The sequence below is a fragment of the Myodes glareolus genome, chromosome 7 (assembly GCF_982192425.1).
Source record: "Myodes glareolus chromosome 7, mMyoGla1.1, whole genome shotgun sequence".
NCBI classification, from domain to species: domain Eukaryota; kingdom Metazoa; phylum Chordata; class Mammalia; order Rodentia; family Cricetidae; genus Myodes; species Myodes glareolus.
Genome location: NC_142032.1, coordinates 27,709,589 through 27,728,305, shown reverse-complemented (window position 1 = coordinate 27,728,305; position 18,717 = coordinate 27,709,589). Strand labels below are relative to the sequence as shown.

General features: G+C 43.0%; 1 protein-coding gene and 1 pseudogene across 3 annotated transcripts in view; one reads left to right on the top strand and one right to left on the bottom strand.

The window, feature by feature from the left end:
- The window catches only part of LOC148121329 (antiviral innate immune response effector IFIT1-like), an 89,381-nt pseudogene that overhangs the window by 67,913 nt on the left and 2,751 nt on the right, over positions 1-18,717 (bottom strand). The gene's annotated exons all lie outside the window — the stretch shown is intronic.
- Positions 65-12,957, top strand: LOC148121330 (antiviral innate immune response effector IFIT1-like). 2 transcript variants are annotated; one of them, XM_087907971.1, is made up of 2 exons: positions 65-850; positions 10,950-12,957. In XM_087907971.1, exons 1-2 carry the CDS (start codon positions 732-734, stop codon positions 12,334-12,336), a joined length of 1,506 nt encoding a protein of 501 aa, XP_087764097.1. In that variant the 5' UTR covers positions 65-731; the 3' UTR covers positions 12,337-12,957. The 2 variants fall into 2 exon arrangements, with proteins under 2 accessions (XP_087764097.1, XP_087764098.1); XM_087907972.1 differs by lacking the exon at positions 65-850 and adding an exon at positions 7,021-7,131.

The window sequence follows — 18,717 nt, the reverse complement described above, 5'->3', positions numbered from 1 at the left end:
AACGGATACCAACATAGCTCTGCCCTCTTCTGCCCTGTCCGGGAGGTGGCAAGAATCAATGGCATTATAAAAGCTCATGTTCCCTTTTCTCTTCCAGATTTCTCTCAGATAGAAAAGAGGCTAGGTTCCTTTTCTACTAACCCTTCTGCTTATATTAAAGAGTTTTGTTATTCGTCCCAGACCTAGGATCTAACTACTAAAGCCTCAGGTACACTGAGAAGTTGTGCAGAGGGAGGTGGACATGCATGGATGGCATCTGCAGAAGTTGATAAGGAAAGCCACGCAGCAAATCAAGTGGTTTGGACCACTTCCGGACTGTAGAGGAACCAACTTGCAGATGGACTCTGCTATCCCTAAACTTCCCTTTTACCAACCCGTCAAATCAACATGACTATAGTCTCACTTCCAAGGAGACAGTGTAGAACTTCAGTTCTTTTGATGAAGATGCCAGTCTGGTCCTTTATGTTCCCATCGCCTCCATCAACCCCTTTGGAACAGCATCTCCTGGTGCAGGGATCTCTCTCTCTGGACAGACAGTGGAATTGACATGTCTGTCTATTCCAGAGCCTTCTCCCCATCAGTTCAGAGGAGAGAGCAAGAAGGCCAATACCTGGTTGTCCACAGTTTCGCTGACAAGAAACCTGAAGGCTTTGTTTCAGTTTCCAGTTTCATTTTCCTACTGGTGTGTGCCACACCACACCTCATTTTATAGCACTGTTTCCAGCTTATATATGAGAAGTCCATTTGGTGTGAAAGTCCAGAAGAGAGCAGAGCATCAAGGAAGGATCCTGAAGAGTCCTTTCCTGGTGAAAACCCAGAGAACTTCAGCCACCTTCACAGCCACCATGGGGTAAGGATTCCTCTGCTCTGCAGTTTGAGTGAACCCAGGACACAGACATTTGTGTGTGGCCAGGTCTCACTAAGTCTGCTTACATTCTTTTGTTATGTCTTATGGGCTCTCTTTTTACTACTGAAAAGGGAACAAGGATGCTAATTGTACTGACGGCCCAGAGAATTTGTTCAATGGTTATAATGTGGGCCTGGGGCTGGATGAGTGAAAGAATACTTGCTAGAGTTTTTAAGGCTGTCTCAGACATGTAGTTCAAATCCCTGGGTGATACATTAGCATGCTCATCCCATAAAGAGAAACAATTACCAATGAGAACTTCAGGAGTAGAATAATGATGTGGGATTCCCTTCCATATGCTGTGAATACCATTGGTTAAATCTGTTTGGGGCCTGTGATAGGGTAGATCAGAGCTAGGTGGGGAAAACCAAACTTAATGCTAGGAGAAAGAATGCAGAGTCAGAGAGAACTCATGTAACTCCACCAGAGACAGACTTTGGTCAGAATCTTGTCAGTAAGCCACAGCCACATGATGATACGCAGATTACTAGAAATGGGTTAAATTAAGATGTAAGAGTTGGCCAGTAAGAAGTTAGAGGTAAGGAGCCAAGCAGTGATTTAATTAATACAGTGACTGTGTGGTCTTTTTGGTTCTGGGCAGTTGGGACAAACACACAGCCTCCTACAATACAAAGTAACGACTCTATGAACTTAGAATCCTAAAAGAGAGGAGCTGCTTAGAGTGTCTTCCTTCCCATCTTCTATCCCCACATATTCATTGCCCTTGGGATGGACCCTAGAGACACTGAGAGGATCTATTGAGATGCTGTTCAAGGTTACTGGCTCACCTGCTTTTAGCCCATCCCTGGCTGGGTTAACACAAGACAGGACACATTTTTTCTGTCCCTTAGTAAGAGACAAAATGTGCAAATTCTATCATATTTGATGTGAAATATTTAAATCTTTCCCCACAAGAAACTAAATTCCCCCAGCAATTTATGCATATATGTATGTATATTCACAATCATATACTTATATAAAATATAAAGAAGTACTAGGCACCGTGGAATCTTTTTTATTTTTTTATTTTTTGGATATATTTGGTTTTGTTTTTCAAGTCAGGGTTTCTCTGTAGTTTTGGAGCCTATCCTGGATCTAGCTCTTGTAGACCAGTCTCATCGTGAAATCACAGAGCTCTGCCTGCCTTGCTTCTGAGTGTTGGGATTAAAGGTGTGCATACCACTAACTGGCTCCAAGTAGTTTTTTATGTAAATGTCTCTTGCTTTTATGTTTGATATTGCCTTTTGGGTTGAAAATGTCAGTCAGTAGAGTTGTTTTCTCTTAAATCTAGGGCTACAGTGATCATCTCTTCCATAGGCAACTATTTTCTGTTCTTGCACATAGAAGCATCTATAGAACGTGAGTATAGAAGAGGCTGTGAGCTTCGGTTGTATGATGAGACAAAATACAGAAAACACAGAGGTATAAAATTGTGGAATAAAATAAACAAGAGGGCTGGAGACACTAAGGGCTGTCAGGTGACAATCATGGTCATAGGGCCAGTGACTAAGCTGTGCCTGGGTCCAGAGTTCCCATGACTCTAGCAGGTGGCTAGGACTGTAGTTTGTAAATGAGTGCTTGCAGTGTGCGAAAGGCTGGAGACCTCCAAGTGCACAGGGGAGGCTGGATGCTGAGATCTCCAAGTGCACGTGCAATGGGATCCAGGTTGCTCTCTGTCCCAGTTGCCCACACAAATGGCGAATGCCTCTGTGCTGCTCAGCTTTCCTGCTGCAAGTGCTTATGCAAAAGTGCACGTATCTCCCCCTTAGGACACAGCTCCTCAAAAGGATCCTGGTGAGCCTCCCAGTCAAGGCAGATCTCCATGGATGGCAGGCGTCCAGATTTCAGAGTGTTCTGAGCTACCATGTCAATGTCTTTATTTCCCATAATGTATGGGCACCACCTCTAATTTCAACTATGGGTTGCCATAGGCAAGGATATCAAAGAACGGCAGGGTTGAATCTGATGTCCCTGGACCATAATTAATCTTCCTGTAGAAAAATGCCCATCGTTTCTACGTACCCAGGAAAATAAGAAATAAACATGTATTTAGTTCTTTAAGATACAGAGACAAAAAGAATCAGAAAAGAAGAAATGCTGAGCTCTCTGCAAAGGTCAGGGCCAGCAGAATAATGGTCTACACAAGGCAAGAAAGAATGTGGTTGAATACACCTTCGTCAGCTAGTGTTGTTCACACTTCTAGATGTTGGGTCCATTGGGGTCATGCAAAGGTGGGGATAAAAAACCAAAGTCTAATAAACCAGAAAGAACCTTTATTCCAAAAACAGGAATCCAGTAAAAAATAAAATGAAAAATCTCCATGGGGCTTGAAAAGCGTATCAGCTAGCTGAGACCACAGCCAGAGGTGGATTCTTTTAGGCTGAGGTAAAAGGCCGGTTTTTTTCCTGCTGTGACTGCTGAGTCAGGAAAATCTCCCTCAAAGCAGCTATGAAACACCACCAGCAAACTGCAAAAAGGTGTGTTAAACTTTATGTATATTTATATTTTTTTCTTCTAGAATTCCTTTTTCAAGCCCTCTCAGGTTTTATGTAGATTTGATGACCACGTTGAAGTGCCAATTGTTTTAGGGAGAGGCTGTTTCTTTGTCCCAGTTAGCTTAGCCCTGGAATAACCACACAGAAATTGTATTAATTAAAACATTGCTTGGCCCATTTGCTCTAGCTTCTTATTGGCTAACTCTCACATCTTGATTTAACCCATTTCTATTAATCTGTATATTGCCTCGTGGCAGTGGCTTACCAGGAATGAGTCAGCATGTCTGACTCTGGCGGCTCAATGGCTGCTCCCTAACTCTGCTTTCTTCCTCCTAGCATTGAGTTCTCTTTTCCCTGCCTACCTAAGTTCTGCCCTATCAAAGGCCAAGGCACTTTCTTTATTCATTAACCAAAGAAAGCAACACATAGACAGAAGGACCTCGTACAATAAAACTTAGATACAGATTACCTTATTTTACAATCTCCATTAACAGGGGTTTTTATTTAGCCAGTGTTTATACTTTCTATATTGTCTTCCTTGGGATGTTGAGGTGCTGTTTACTGAAGCCCTGTGATCTCCCCTTTGATGCTGCCAGTTTCACATAGCAAGGACAAGGCTTAACTCAGAGGTCATATATCTATTTCCTAAAAGCTGACTCCGTTGATACCCATAGGGTAGCTCTCAGTTTGCAGAGAGATGCTTTGACCTTGTAAATAGAGCTATGGGTTGTAAAACAAAATAACCCCTTGTTAATAGTTCATCCTCAGGCTGCTGAGAGAGCTGCTGACAGTCTGTTCCCATTTTCCTAGACTTACAACATTAAAATATTTTTATTTCTACATTTATATTTCTGGAATCTACAATTTTATATCTTATTCTTGAACTCTTCACTAGAGTCTGGCCCCCAAGCAGTGTTGTGAGAATGTTAAATTAATCCCAGGCGAATTTGAAAAAAAAAAAAAAAAAGTTCTTTGATGTAATACAAGCGCCTGTCCACAAGGAGGCACAATTGCACTGGATCTCAACTCCAAGTACTTCTAATAAGAAGAGGTAGCTTTTACTTGTTGCCTTGTTGGTCCAGGGAAGGATCTTGTGAGGTGTTAGTCATACAGGTAGCATAGAGGTTATTTTTGAGCATTAGCTACCTCCCTCCCTGATGTGGGAGCATGGCCCATACAAATAAAACAAAGGTCACCAACTATTGGCCATCTCTGGTCCTGCTGTGGGAGCATTGTATGTCCTGGCTCTACAGAGAGTACAATCCCCAGGCTATTAATGATCTCTACTCCCAGCCTTCAGGGTGGAGAAACAAGCTGTCCATTTGTCCTAGTGAAGAAACAATCCTACATGTCTATCATTGATGGTTTCCTTCGTGCTCACCTCAGGGGACAAGGACTTTGTGCTGCTAAACAGAGAGAGAGCAAAAAGAGAGAAACAGAGTGAGAGAGAGAGAGGAACAGAGAGACTGACAGACAGACAGACACAGAGATACAAAAAAAATTCTGCTTTTATCTCTTTCTAACCTGGTTTACAGAAGGTTATCGGTAAAGACCTGAGTACAGGAACAACTGCCAACCATTCCCAGAGGCACTTCTCAAATATCCAAATAATTGTGTCCAACATCAATTCAACTCTGCCAGTGGCTCATGATTAGAAACAGAAATAGAAATATTTTAAAATGAAACAGTGCTCTGAAAATTAGAATGGACGAGTGAGGTGAGGGATAAGCCCCAAGATCACTGGACCATGAGGCTCATAACCCTTTATACGGCATGAACAAAGGGCCCTGTCTCTTCTGCTAATTGATACATCAGGGACATTTTGAGCATCCTCTGACCATTGCTTGAAGCCAAGGGAAGGAAGGGCTGTCAGTGTTTCTATTGAAGAGGCTTTGTTCATGGTCACTGATGCTGCTCTGTCTGGGACCACAATCTCACGCATCTCTCTGTAAGGTCTGACATACCATGTGGAAATCATCACAGTTATTTCCCTTGGAGAATTAGACTGGTACTGGAGAGATGGTTGAGGGGTAAAGGGCTTGCCAAGCAAGCGTGGGAACGGCAGTCTCAGTGCTGTTACTGAGAGAGGAGCTGCAGACCACTGTCTTTCCTCAGAAAACAAGCAGGTGAAGACCAGCGCCTAATGCTGTCCACCGGCCTTCATAGATGGGCCTTGGCATTTGCACCCCCTCCCCAAACACAATTTAAATTCCATGGGAAAATCAGGAGCATGGAGAGAACAAGGCTTAGAAGAAGCCCCTAAAAGAAAGTTATTTCCTGATCGTTATGAATGCTTTAAAATTTGTTTTTGCTTGTTCTTAATTTATTTTAATGTATTCTTCTACATGGTTTTTGTTTATACTTGAGATTAATATATAATTACATTTCTCCCTTTCTTTTCCTTTCCTATTTCAAGTCCCTTACATTTACCCTTCCTGCTCTGCTTCAAAATCATTGCCTCCTTTTTTCATTGATTGTTAATGTATGCATGTATATAAACATAGATATGTGAGTGTATCTTTCCAATCCTAATACTGTTTCTTGTTGTGTATACCAGGGTAAAACATCTGGTGCTGTACAACCTAGCCTGTGGATACCAGCTCTCCAGTCCCCACTCTCCTGGTTGTTCATTGCTCTTTGTGTATCATTGAGGCTTCACTGACTCTTCCTATCTGATCTGTATGTTTCCTGTCCATTGTTATCATCTTTGTCCAGCTGCTCTTTGGTCATTCAAGCAAATGAAATTTTCAAAAATTTTAGAGGTGAATTTTATCTCTGGTCTTATGTATAGAAATGGCATTCAAAACTAATCAAAAGATTGCAATATTTCCACAATGGAAGGGACATCTATCCATCTTGTCCCTTACTGGGATGTGTGCTTCCCTGAACCAAAAGCCCCTGTCTCAGAGTAGTTGGCTTCCGGATGGTCACTTCTAACCCTCTACATTTGCTGGGAAAGTGTTGTTTTCTTTTCCTTTTTTCTATCTCCCTTTTTCATAACCCTGTCAGAATGCCTTCAGACAAAGTTAAAATCTTTTTTTTCTGAAAGTATCTCTAACCTTCAAAGAGACTGAACGTTTGCCAGACTTGAAACCAAGTTAATAATGGTGCCTGAGCACATACGGTTTTTTACACAGTCACACAGATAAAAGGGACAGACAGCTCAAACACACACGACAGACAGACCACGGACCACAAACTATAGGAAGATGGAGAAAACTGAGGAATACATTCTGGGGCTCTGTACCGTGCCCTGTGCTCCTAGACAAAGCCACAATTTAAACTTTTCTTGCTGCATTTTCTCATGGGTGCTTTTTCCAGCTTAAATGGTGGCTAAACTATACTTGTATATTCTTCCTACTCTTTTTTTGCATTCAGTTGTATGAGAGACTTAAAATCGGCCCAAAAGAAACTCCTTCTTCACATCAACAACTTAGAGATGCTAAATCAAGAAGTCAAAATCATTTACTATACTAATGTCCAAACTGTGTCCCTGTCTAAATCAACCTCAAGAATAGTACTTATCTATGGATAAAGGTAGAGGAAGGTGATTAAACTTAACTGAAGATGCAAGGGTGGGCTCTTTTGCTACAGGACCGGGAGGTTTTCCTACAACAACAAGAAGAAAACAGAAAAGAGTTGTCAGAGTTCATTGCACAGACAGGAAAGACTACATGAGGATTGAGCAGGAATGTGGTCCTCTGCATGTCAGGAAGAAACACCTATCAGGTGAGGTGCCGTGCAGGCAGGCTATTTGATGTCGTGACAATTAGGGTACTAATCTGATAAAGGGGAAGACCAATTCTGATGACCTCTCCACTATGCTAGAGTCATAGCTGGGATCATCCTTGTGGATTCCTGACAATTTCTCTAGCATCAGGTTTCTCTCCAACTCAATTAAGGCTCCCTCTATGAAGATGTCTCGTACATTGCTCTCCCTCTCTGTCTCTTGCCTGACTCGACCATGCCCCAGTTAACCTAGGAGCTCTTAATCATTTTCTTTTCCTGGGACCCTGATGTGTGTGTCTCTAGGGTTACCCTTTTGACCTGGCTTTTCTGGGGTTGTTGATTATAGTCTGGTTATTCTAAGCTTTACATCTAATACCCACTATGAGTGAGTACATACTGTGTTTGTATTTCTGGGACTGGGTTACTTCAGTCATGATGCTTTTTCTAGTTCCATTCTTTTGTCTGCAAATTTCAAAATGTCATTCTTTTTAGTGCTGACTACCTGACTTGTCATCACAGCATTACATCTAGTAACTATGGACGCAGATGCAGTGACCCACATCCAAGCACTGGGCAAAACTCCTGGCATTCAGTTGAAGAGAGGGAGGAGGGATCATATGAACAAGACTGGGGGCGGGGGGTGAAGGGCATGGTGGGAAAAACCATAGAGACAGCTTACCCGAGCTAGTTGAACTCACAGACTATGGACTGATAGTTGGGAACCTGCATTGTGTTGAAATAGATTCTCTGAATGTGGGGTGACAGTCATGTATCTTGATCTATTGTGGGGCTCCCTGGCAGTGGGATCAGGACCTATCGCAGGTACACGAATTGGAATTTTGCATCTTATTCCCTGTGGTGGACTACCTTATTCAACCTTGATACAGGGGGAATAGTCTTGGTCCTGCCTCAACTTGGTATGCCATACTTTGTTGAGTCCCCAAGGAAGGCCTTACCTTCTGAGGAATGGATGGAGGGTGGAAAGAAGGGCGGTAGGGGGAAGAACAAAAGGAGGGAGGGGTAACTGGAATTGTTATGCAAAACTATATTATTTAAGTAGATAGAGCTCCCAAAGTTCTGCTGTGCAAGCCACTGGGCCCATGGAGTTTTCCTATAGCTGCTGGTGGGCAGAAGGGCTTTACCATGCAATCAGTGTTCAGCCCCACGTCTTTCTGTAATGCCGTCCCCAATGGTTTATATGCCCTTTTCTCTCATAGGAATACTCGTGCTAGTGCCATAATGTATTGATTATTTTAGGTTTGTAGTTATTTCAATTCTTTGTATGCAAAATCACTTTAATTACAGAACCAATTTATAGATTTTCTAGCAGTTTGGTCTGTCACACAAAGCTTCCTTTGAGGCGATGGTGCTGTATTCTGGTCTTGTAGTATTTAAAACTGCTGTTCATGAACCATAGCTGGGGTTTTCAAAAAGAAGATGTCTTATGGGAACTTAACTGAAAGAAAGAAGACGAAGTTCCTACAGTAGACGTTGAGCCCAGAAATAGGGGCTATCCAGAGTCATCAGAATTTTGATCATAACATCTGGATAGACAGAAAGGGGATAGGTTTGCTGGTGAGTCCACCTGGCTGATTCAAGAGGTTTCTAAATGGCTGTCATGTTCTATTTGTCGACACTTAAGGGTTCCAAGCTAGAGGGTTCCTTTATTGGAAAGACCTAACAGGGTATCATACCTCCTACTGCTATTCTTAGCATCTGATCAGATCAAAGCCAAAGTCAGCTGATTTGAGCACTATGGCATCTCTGGCCTCTGGGGGACAGCTACCAACAGGACCAAGGGCCTATTGTCATCTAGCCATGGACCGACTCAGAGCTGCTGCTGTGGGTGCCTACAAAACCTTAGTCACACAATTCTATCTCTTGCTCTCAACACTGATAGAAAAACAGGAAACTCTTGTAGAGTTTATAACATATCCATGTGTTTAGCCTCACTAATCTCCCCAAAGACGAGAAACGGGAAACACTGATGTCATTCCCATTACACGGATGGGCACAGTGTGATACTGAGGCATGAGTGATGCACTCTAGAAAAGAGCTTGTCCTGCTCTATAGGGAGACAAGAAAGCACATGAAGTGTAGATGCATGTTTAGATTGCAGGGATTGTTTGTAACCCTAGGGGAGGACAGCTAAGTTGAGTCACCCCCCCTCACCTATGGTACCCAGAGAAAAATGTTCCAGAAAAAATCATATCACTAGTGTCACAAGGCCGTCACAAGGCAGAAAGCAGGTCTATATGTTCTCAGTCACCCTACTTCTGACAGGATACCAGCCGTTTGTGTCTGAGATGAAAAGGAAAGGACCTGCAATGACCAGTACTTGGTGTTGAAACCATGACCATATCCTATTTAAGTCAGCTCAGGTGGTAGGCACTTGTACACATTGTCCTCAAAGACAGTGGGGAAGGGGGAATAGGTTTATCGAGTTCCACATCTCAGAGCAAGAGTCTGACAAGAATGCGGGTAGGCCTGTATCTCTGTGACAGTGGCCAGTCTTCAATAAATGGATGAATTCAAAAGCTAAGATTGTAAGAACATGTACATGGATGTGCATGTGCAAAGATACTCTGGCAGTTCTAGTAAGTGGACCTGAGAGATCTATGTAAAAAAACAGATATCAAGAAATTCTAAGTGGGCAAATGCTACATCCACGGCTGTCTCGCCAGTGTAGCAGAAATGCTGACTGGATGGGCAAATATTGCCGGTAGGAGTGGGATTTGTGCTTCCAGGAGCTGTGTGTTCCAGGCGGTCCCTTGGCAACCAGTTGTGGTGTAATGCTACCTGAGTTGCCATTAGTATTGACTCGACCTGGCTGTCCTTGGAGCCATATGTGTGTCTTTTCCCTTGTCTGTGTGTTCTTTGTGATTCTTACATATTGCTAACAGATCAGACTATTCCAGGCAGTTGTGGATATAAACAAGACTGCTGAGGACATTTTTGAATTCTGCTCCACTATTAATTAAAGCCTTAAAAAAGTAGCCAGTTCTGGGAATTGCCAGAATCATCATTAGGACAATTCCTTGATGATATAAAATAAAAGGAGTTAATCTTAGCAGAAAAAACCTTAGAAGCCTTCTACAGGAAAACAGCATTAGGCATTTATGTACAACTTAACAGAAGGCCTATGCTACCTTCCTTATGGCCAGAAAACCTAGGCTAATTATAGCATCTGACCCTGAGAGTCGGGAAGGGAAAGGAGTTGAGATTAATGGTACAAAATGAGCCTCAGAAAGTTTTCCAGAAAGATAGTAGCCTTCTTCTTTCTCACCCCGACACACAAGGTCACTTAGCTGAGCCCAGCCAGTCACCTGGTACAAGCTGATAAAGATGGGCTAACTCAAGAACAATGGTCTCTCTAATAACAAGAAAAAAAGAAGGGGTAACTTTACAAATGTAAGGAAGCAAAAGTCCTTGTACTCATGCCAAAGCATCTTTAAAGATTCTCTTTGTAAAACTGTTTTATGCCGTTTTTTTCCATTTTATGATCTGATGATGTATGCCTTTGCCAAGTCCTTTGTTTTGTAATAATATATAATTCTGCACTGAAGTAAGTAAATCGCAACAGCATGTCTCAAAAACATTGAGAGTGTCTGTGTGTCACTTTTCCTCGCCGTATCCTGATTTCTCCTGTGCCTTCGCCCTGATTCCCTTACGGTCTGAGTGGCTCCCTTGAGCCGGTCCGTAGCAGGCAAAATATTAGATTTCCAGGAAATAAGCAAGAATGTTGTAAAACGCCTTTTGTTTGGTGTCAGATTCTGGCCAGGATGCAGATGAAAAATCTTCCTGCTTCCTTCTCACAGAGAGAATGCTGGTGCTGATCAGGTCAAGGAGAATCTGCTTCAACTGAAATGTCACTTCACATGGAACTTGCTGTTTGAAGACATTGACATGCCTGATTTGGAAATGAGAATCTCAGAGCAGGTCGAGTTCCAAGGCATCATGAGCAAAATGGGGATGCACAACCTCCTGGCCTACGTAAGACACCTGAAAGGTCAGCATGAGGAAGCCCTGCAGAGCCTGAAAGAAGCAGAAGCCTTGGCCCAGAGAGAGCAGTTGGGCAAGAGAAGCGTGGTGACCTGGGGCAACTGTGCCTGGGTGCATTACCACATGGGCACCTTGGCAGAAGCCCAGACCTACCTGGACAAGGTGGAGAATACTTGCAAGGAATTTGCAAGTCCCTTCCGCTACAGGATGGAGTGTGCTGAGATGCACTGTGAGGAAGCCTGGGCCTTGCTGAAGTGTGGAGGACGGAATTATAGACGAGCCATGGCCTGCTTTGCAAAAGCTCTGGAAATTGAGCCTGAAAACCCTGAATACAACACTGGCTATGCCATCGCTGCCTATCGCCAGGATTTCCATGACAGTACTATTTCTCTGGAACCCCTGAGGAAGGCTGTCATGTTAAATCCAACATATCCATACACTAAAGTTTATCTTGCCGTGAAACTTCAGGATGTAGGAGAAACAGAAGAAGCAGAAAGACACATTGAAGAAGCCCTCAGCAGCACATCCTGTCAAACCTATGTCTTTCGTTATGCAGCCAAGTTTTACCGCAATAAAGGCTGCATAGACAAAGCTCTCCAACTCCTACACAAGGCCTTGCAGACATCACCTGACTCTGGCTACCTGCATTACGAAATAGGACTCTGTTACAGGGACCAAATGATCCAACTGAAGACACTCAGAAACACACTGTCTAGAAGGCAGGGCAGCAAGCAGGAAATGGCAAAACGGGCCATCTGTCAATTTCAGAAGACTGTGGAACTGAGGCCCACGTTAGATGCAGCTTACGTTTGCATGGCTGAAGTGTACGCAGAAATTCACCAATATAAAGAAGCTGAGGCAAATTTTCAGATGGTTCTGAACATGCAGAACCTTATAGGTCACAGAAAACAAGACATTCACCTACGCTATGGCCGTTTCCAGCAATTTCATCAAAATTCAGAGGACAAGGCCATCACCCACTACTTAAAAGGTATAAAAATAGAAGAAATGTCCTATGCCTGGAGGAAAATACTCATAGTTTTGGAGAAAGTGGCTAACAAAAGGATTAAAAATAAAGTTCAACTTGTGGAGAGCACCAGCCTCCTTGGGTTAGTCCACAAGCTGAAAGGGAACATGCCCGAGGCCCTGATGTACTACGAGAAGGCTCTGAGGCTCACTGGGGAGATGAACCCTGAGTTCTGAATGCAGCTCACGTCTGCAAAGATAATGTACTCATCACTGAGATTCCATCTCTCCTAACTGTCTGCTTTCCCCAGAACTGCAATCTTGCTGGAATCCAAGTACCTAAATGCATTGGGTCCTGCCACCTCTTTCCCACTTTCTCATTGCCCTGTCTAGAAGGAACTTCTGTCCCCACTACACCTGCTCACTTAATGGCCAGGACTGACTCCTGCTGTTCTCGACACTTCGAGCCCTGTCACTCACCTTTCTCCTTATGTCTGTGCTGTGAGAAAGAAAATCTTCACCCTCTGCCTGCCAGTGTCCTGGACAAAGAAGTCTTCTCCAATCAGGATTCAATTTTGATCATCAGAATCTCTTACAATAGCACAACCTCAGAACAAAAGAGAAGAGCAAGAAAGAGAGTTTGAGAGTGGGAGAGGTCTCACAGTCCTGGACACCCATTCACAGCTAATGAGAGACTTAAGTGTGGGAACAGTAATGCATGGAAAGCTTGCTGGGACCTTACAGACTGAAGATGACATAAAAGTTTGCCTGATTTTTTTCTCTCCAATTGATAGTGTGTTGTGTGTGATGCTTTTCCCTCCACTAAAATAAATTAATTAAAATTCACTGGAATCACAAGCACTTTCAGTACAATTTGTTGATAGTACTCCAAAGGTTCATCATTCACGGTACTCAGCAGGGCATGGGGTAGCAGAACCAACTCCCAGGAGTCTAGTGGGCAAGCCGGAGAGAAAGCTGTGCACATGAAAGCAGCACGTGGGATGTGAAACATGAAGAAGGTTATTTCATTCTACACAACACGTGTTAGTAAACATGCCTGATGCTACCAGGTACCTGAGCGCTGCTATTTCTCAGTAGGGAAGAAGATGCTTGGGATGGGCATAGAGTTCATTTGCCTGACCCTTGGGAAAGTACTAATAATACTTTCTACAGATTTATCCATGTTAAGCCAATAACATGTTTATTATATTCAAGCAATGGGAAACTGTAGTGTCAGCTCTCAGGATTCATACAGATGCTCCCTGGTAGCCCTCATCAATGGAGAAGAGTACCTGAGATGGGAGAAGAAAGGGTATGGGAGAAAGAAAGATTGGGAAGCAGTAGGAAGACATGCAGTTTGATTGATAAGCTAGGATCTGGATATTTGGCAGACTCTTCTCTTCCAGGAAACCATTTCCACCTTTGCCTGAGGGGAGACATATTTACAAGATATATCAGGGGATGATACGTGTGTCAGATACTAGATGCTTCAGCTATCTGGAGTGATCCTTTTATCACTAAGCCCTGTCTCCTTTACTTCAGTCCATGAGAGTTATAGGTCAAAACTAGAGAACTGAAATGCTTCAGGTTCTTGCATTGATTAAAGTGCCTTGAATTCCTAGATCCCAGACTCCCAGGCCCAGGATGCACCTTTGCGCTCTATGTCTGCTGACCTCATGGCCAATGCTCAGGAGCTCTTCTCTGCCCTCTGTTCCTCCCCTCTTGCTGCTGTCTAACTGTCCTGTCAGCTCCTTCGGGTTTAATTTGCTCTCCCCTCATAGTGTTGTCTCTCTTTCATTGTCCTGACTCTTCTCATGGACACAACTGCATGGATGAAACTTCAACAAGCTGTGTCCTGCCCTGCACAGTATGCAAGGGACAGTCATGGGTGATGCAGTGTGCATGTGCACAAGCACACACACAAGCACACACACTAAATAAGTATTTAAATTAGTAATAAGTAAAACCACTGTGCTTTATGGTTTGAGCATCAGGCTCTAGCTAATAACATCACTATTGTTTACTGAATATGGATTATGTATACTTCGTGACCTGTTCTGTTCTCAGTGTTCTTTGATGAACTGTAGTTGAAAAGAGGAGTGAGATTGTCCCCCACAAGAAAGAGCCATAGATGAGTAGGAAGCCAGGAGGGGGCTGCTGGTACTGATGCTGTAGTTCCCATCAGCCCTAGAATGATGCTGAGGAATCAAGCCAGCAGTCAAAAGGCCTAACCAAGTCATGGGCAAGAGCTGCAAGTCTGGTCCAGGTCTAGATGGATGATCAGGGGAAAGGGTCTTCAGTAGAGCAGACTGCATCAAGGGAGGGGACTAAGGTTGGTCAAATTGTCCCTTGACACAAACCACAGATATCACGTGATAGGTTAGTATGGGGCTGTGACATCCCAGTGTCTGTAACTGTCACTCTGTGGATGATATCCAAGGGTGGAAGCAACACCCCTTCTTTGTCAGGGTCCGATGCCCCGACATTAACTATTTTTCTCTTGGACCTGCAGGGAGGCACAGGAATAATTGAGACACAGTTCACACAGCAATATGGGAAGAGAGTCTCAGGCTTTATTCAAGTCCTGAAGAATACTACTGTGTACTAACCAAACACCTTTTATCCCCCAAGGTAAACTAAAGTGGAAGTTCATTAACATTCTGTTTCCTGGGTAGCAGAACTGCAGTCATGTCCACAGCTTGGTCACTAGGTTGGAATTAACACCTCTTTTCAGCAGATCTATATAATTACAAAAGAAATGGAGCTTTTGTTAGGGCAGTGACAGCCTGTCTGGAAGGGTGCCTGATGCATCCTAACCATGGCCTGAGATCTTGGCTGTCACATCATGTACAAATATGGGCCTACACTTCTTCAATCTGTTTTGTAAGGTAAGTCCTTGGGCCTGGTTTCCTTAAATGCCCCTTAATTCACAACATTTTTAATACTTATGATAATCTTTTTTTCCTACATACCATCTTTAATTGATTATCTGGGAGCTTTACATCGTGCACACTGATCTTGATAGTTCTTTCATGTCCACTCCCCCTTGTAAACTTACTCATAAAAGAAGTAAAACAAACAAACAAGAAAAACACAAATTTCACTTTGTGTTATCTATATAGTATTTGGAGCCTCGTCAAATTCTTAGTGTCCGTCCCCTGAAATACAACTGAGTCCTTCCTCTCCCACACATTCACCAGAAGCTCAGAAGCAATGAATTGTGGAGAGGTAGTCTTCAGCTCTTTCACAAGTTTTCTTATATTTATTTATTTAGTCACTGCTTCGTTCATTTTGGTTTTTTGAGACTGAATGTGTAGCTCTGACTGTTCTGGAACTCACTCTGTAGATCAGGTTGGTCTTGAACTCAGATATCCACCAGTCTCTGCCTGTGGAGTTCTGGTTTTAAAGGTGGGAAAAAAGAGTTGATATAGGATAGCTGACATTACACATGATTGATATCACACGTTGTCACACTTTTTAAGAGTTTTCTTTGGTGGCTCTCTGTCTAGACTGTTATGTGTTTTAGGGGAAGACAGTTTGGGAGGTCCAATGTCTGTCACAAAAGCCTTCCCATGTCTTACCTTCTCAACCCTACCTCTGCAGCCATCGATATCACTTTCACCTCAACTCGAAGGGTCGAGAACAGCAGGCGTTAGTTCTGACCATTAAGGGAAATAACTGTGATGATTTCCACATGGTATGTCAGACCTTACAGAGAGATGCGTGAGATTGTGGTCCCAGACACAGCAGCATCAGTGACCATGAACGGAGCCTCTTCAGTAGAAACACTGACAGCCTTTCCTTCCCTTGGCTTCAAGCAATGGTCAGAGGATGCTCAAAATGTCCCTGATGTACCAATCGGCAGAAGAGACAGGGCTCTTTGTTCATGCCGTATAAAGGGTTATGAGCCTCATGGTCCAGTGATCTTGGGGCTTATCCCTCACCTCACTCGTCCATTCTAATTTTCAGAGCACTGTTTCATTTTAAAATATTTCTATTTCTGTTTCTAATCATGAGCCACTGGCAGAGTTGAATTGATGTTGGACACAATTATTTGGATATTTGAGAAGTGCCTCTGGGAATGGTTGGCAGTTGTTCCTGTACTCAGGTCTTTACCGATAACATTCTGTAAACCAGGTTAGAAAGAGATAAAAGCAGAATTTTTTTTGTATCTCTGTGTCTGTCTGTCTGTCAGTCTCTCTGTTCCTCTCTCTCTCACTCTGTTTCTCTCTTTTTGCTCTCTCTCTGTTTAGCAGCACAAAGTCCTTGTCCCCTGAGGTGAGCACGAAGGAAACCATCAATGATAGACATGTAGGATAGTTTCTTCACTAGGACAAATGGACAGCTTGTTTCTCCACCCTGAAGGCTGGGAGTAGAGATCATTAATAGCCTGGGGATTGTGCTCTCTGTAGAGCCAGACATACAATGCTCCCACAGCAGGACCAGAGATGGCCAATAGTTGGTGACCTTTGTTTTATTTGTATGGGCCATGCTCCCACATCAGGGAGGGAGGTAGCTAATGCTCAAAAATAACCTCTATGCTACCTGTATGACTAACACCTCACAAGATCCTTCCCTGGACCAACAAGGCAACAAGTAAAAGCTACCTCTTCTTATTAGAAGTACTTGGAGTTGAGATCCAGTGCAATTGTGCCTCCTTGTGGACAGGCACTTGTATTACATCAAAGAACTTTTTTTTTTTTTTTTTTTCAAATTCACCTGGGATTAATTTAACATTCTCACAACACTGCTTGGGGGTCAAACTCTAGTGAAGAGTTCAAGAATAAGAATATAAAATTGTAGATTCCAGAAATATAAATGTAGAAATAAAAATATTTTAATGTTGTAAGTCTAGGAAAATGAGAACAGACTGTCAGCAGCTCTCTCAGCAGCTTTAGAATGAACTATTAACAATGGGTTATCTTGTTTTACAACCCATAGCTCTATTTACAAGGCCAAAGCATCTCTCTGCAAACTGAGAGCTACCCTACGGGTATCAACTGAGTCAGTTTTTAGGAAATAGATATATGACCTCTGAGTTAAGCCTTGTCCTTGCTATGTGAAACTGGCAGCATCAAAGGGGAGATCACAGGGCTTCAGTAAACAGCACCTGAACATCCCAAGGAAGACAATATAGAAAGTATAACCACTGGCTAAATAAAAACCCCTGTTAATGGAGATTGTAAAATAAGGTAATCTGTATCTAAGTTTTACTGTATGAGGTCCTTCTGTCTGTGTGTTGCTTTCTTTGGTTAATGAATAAAGAAAATGCCTTGGCCTTTGATAGGGCAGAACTTAGGTAGGCAGGGAAAACAGAACTCAATGCTAGGAGGAAGAAAGCAGAGTTAGGGAGCAGCCATGGAGCCACCAGAGTCAGACATGCTGACTCATTTCTGGTAAGCCACTGCCACGAGGCAATATACAGATTAATAGAAATGGGTTAAATCAAGATGTGAGAGTTAGCCAATAAGAAGCTAGAGCAAATGGGCCAAGCAATGTTTTAATTAATACAATTTCTGTGTGGTTATTCCAGGGCTAAGCTAACTGGGACAAAGAAACAGCCTCTCCCTAAAACAATTGGCAGCCCAATGTGGCCTCTAAATCTACATAAAACCTGAGAGGGCTTGAAAAAGGAATTCTAGAATATATATATATATATATATATATATATATATATATATATATATAAAGTTTAACACACCTTTTTGCAGTTTGCTGGTGGTGTTTCATAGCTGCTTTGAGGGAGATTTTCCTGACTCAGCAATCACAGCAGGGAAAAAAAAACTGGCCTTTTACCTCAGCCTAAAAGAATCCACCTCTGGCTGTGGTCTCAGCTAGCTGATAAGCTTTTCAAGCCCCATGGAGATTTTTTATTTTATTTTTTACTGGATTCCTGTTTTTGGAATAAAGGTTCTTTCTGGTTTATTAGACTTTGGTTGTCTATCCCCACCTTTGCATGACCCCAATGGACCCAACATCTAGAAGTGTGAACAACACTAGCTGACGAAGGTGTGTTCAACCACATTCTTTCTTGCCTTGTGTAGACCATTATTCTGCTGGCCCTGGCCTTTGCAGAGAGCTCAGCATTTCTTCTTCTCTGATACTTTTTGTCTCTGTCTATCAAAGCACTAAATGCATGTTTACTTCTTCTTTTTCTGGGTAGGTAGAAACGATGGGCATTTTTCTACATGAAGATTAATTATGGTCCAGGGACATCAGATTCAACCCTGCTGTTCTTTGATATCCTTGCCTATGGCAACCCATAGTTGAAATTAGAGGTGGTGCCCATACATTATGGGAAATAAAGACATTGACATGGTAGCTCAGAACACTCTGAAATCTGGACGCCTGCCATCCATGGAGATCTGCCTTGAATGGGAGGCTCACCAGGATCCTTTTGAGGAGCTGTGTCCTAAGGGGGAGATACGTGCACTTTTGCATAAGCACTTGCAGCAGGAAAGCTGAGCAGCACAGAGGCAGTCGCCATTTGTGTGGGCAACTGGGACAGAGAGCAACCTGGATCCCATTGCACGTGCACTTGGAGATCTCAGCATCCAGCCTCCCCTGTGCACTTGGAGATCTCAGCATCCAGCCTCCCCTGTGCACTTGGAGATCTCA

What these genes read in the sequence shown, in the direction of transcription:
- LOC148121330 (XM_087907971.1), top strand. Translation starts at nt 732, where the DNA reads ATGAGAAGTCCATTTGGTGTGAAAGTCCAGAAGAGAGCAGAGCATCAA. An exon ending in ACCTTCACAGCCACCATGGG is followed by an intron (nt 851 to 10,949) that starts GTAAGGATTCCT and finishes TCCTTCTCACAG; the next exon opens with AGAGAATGCTGGTGCTGATC.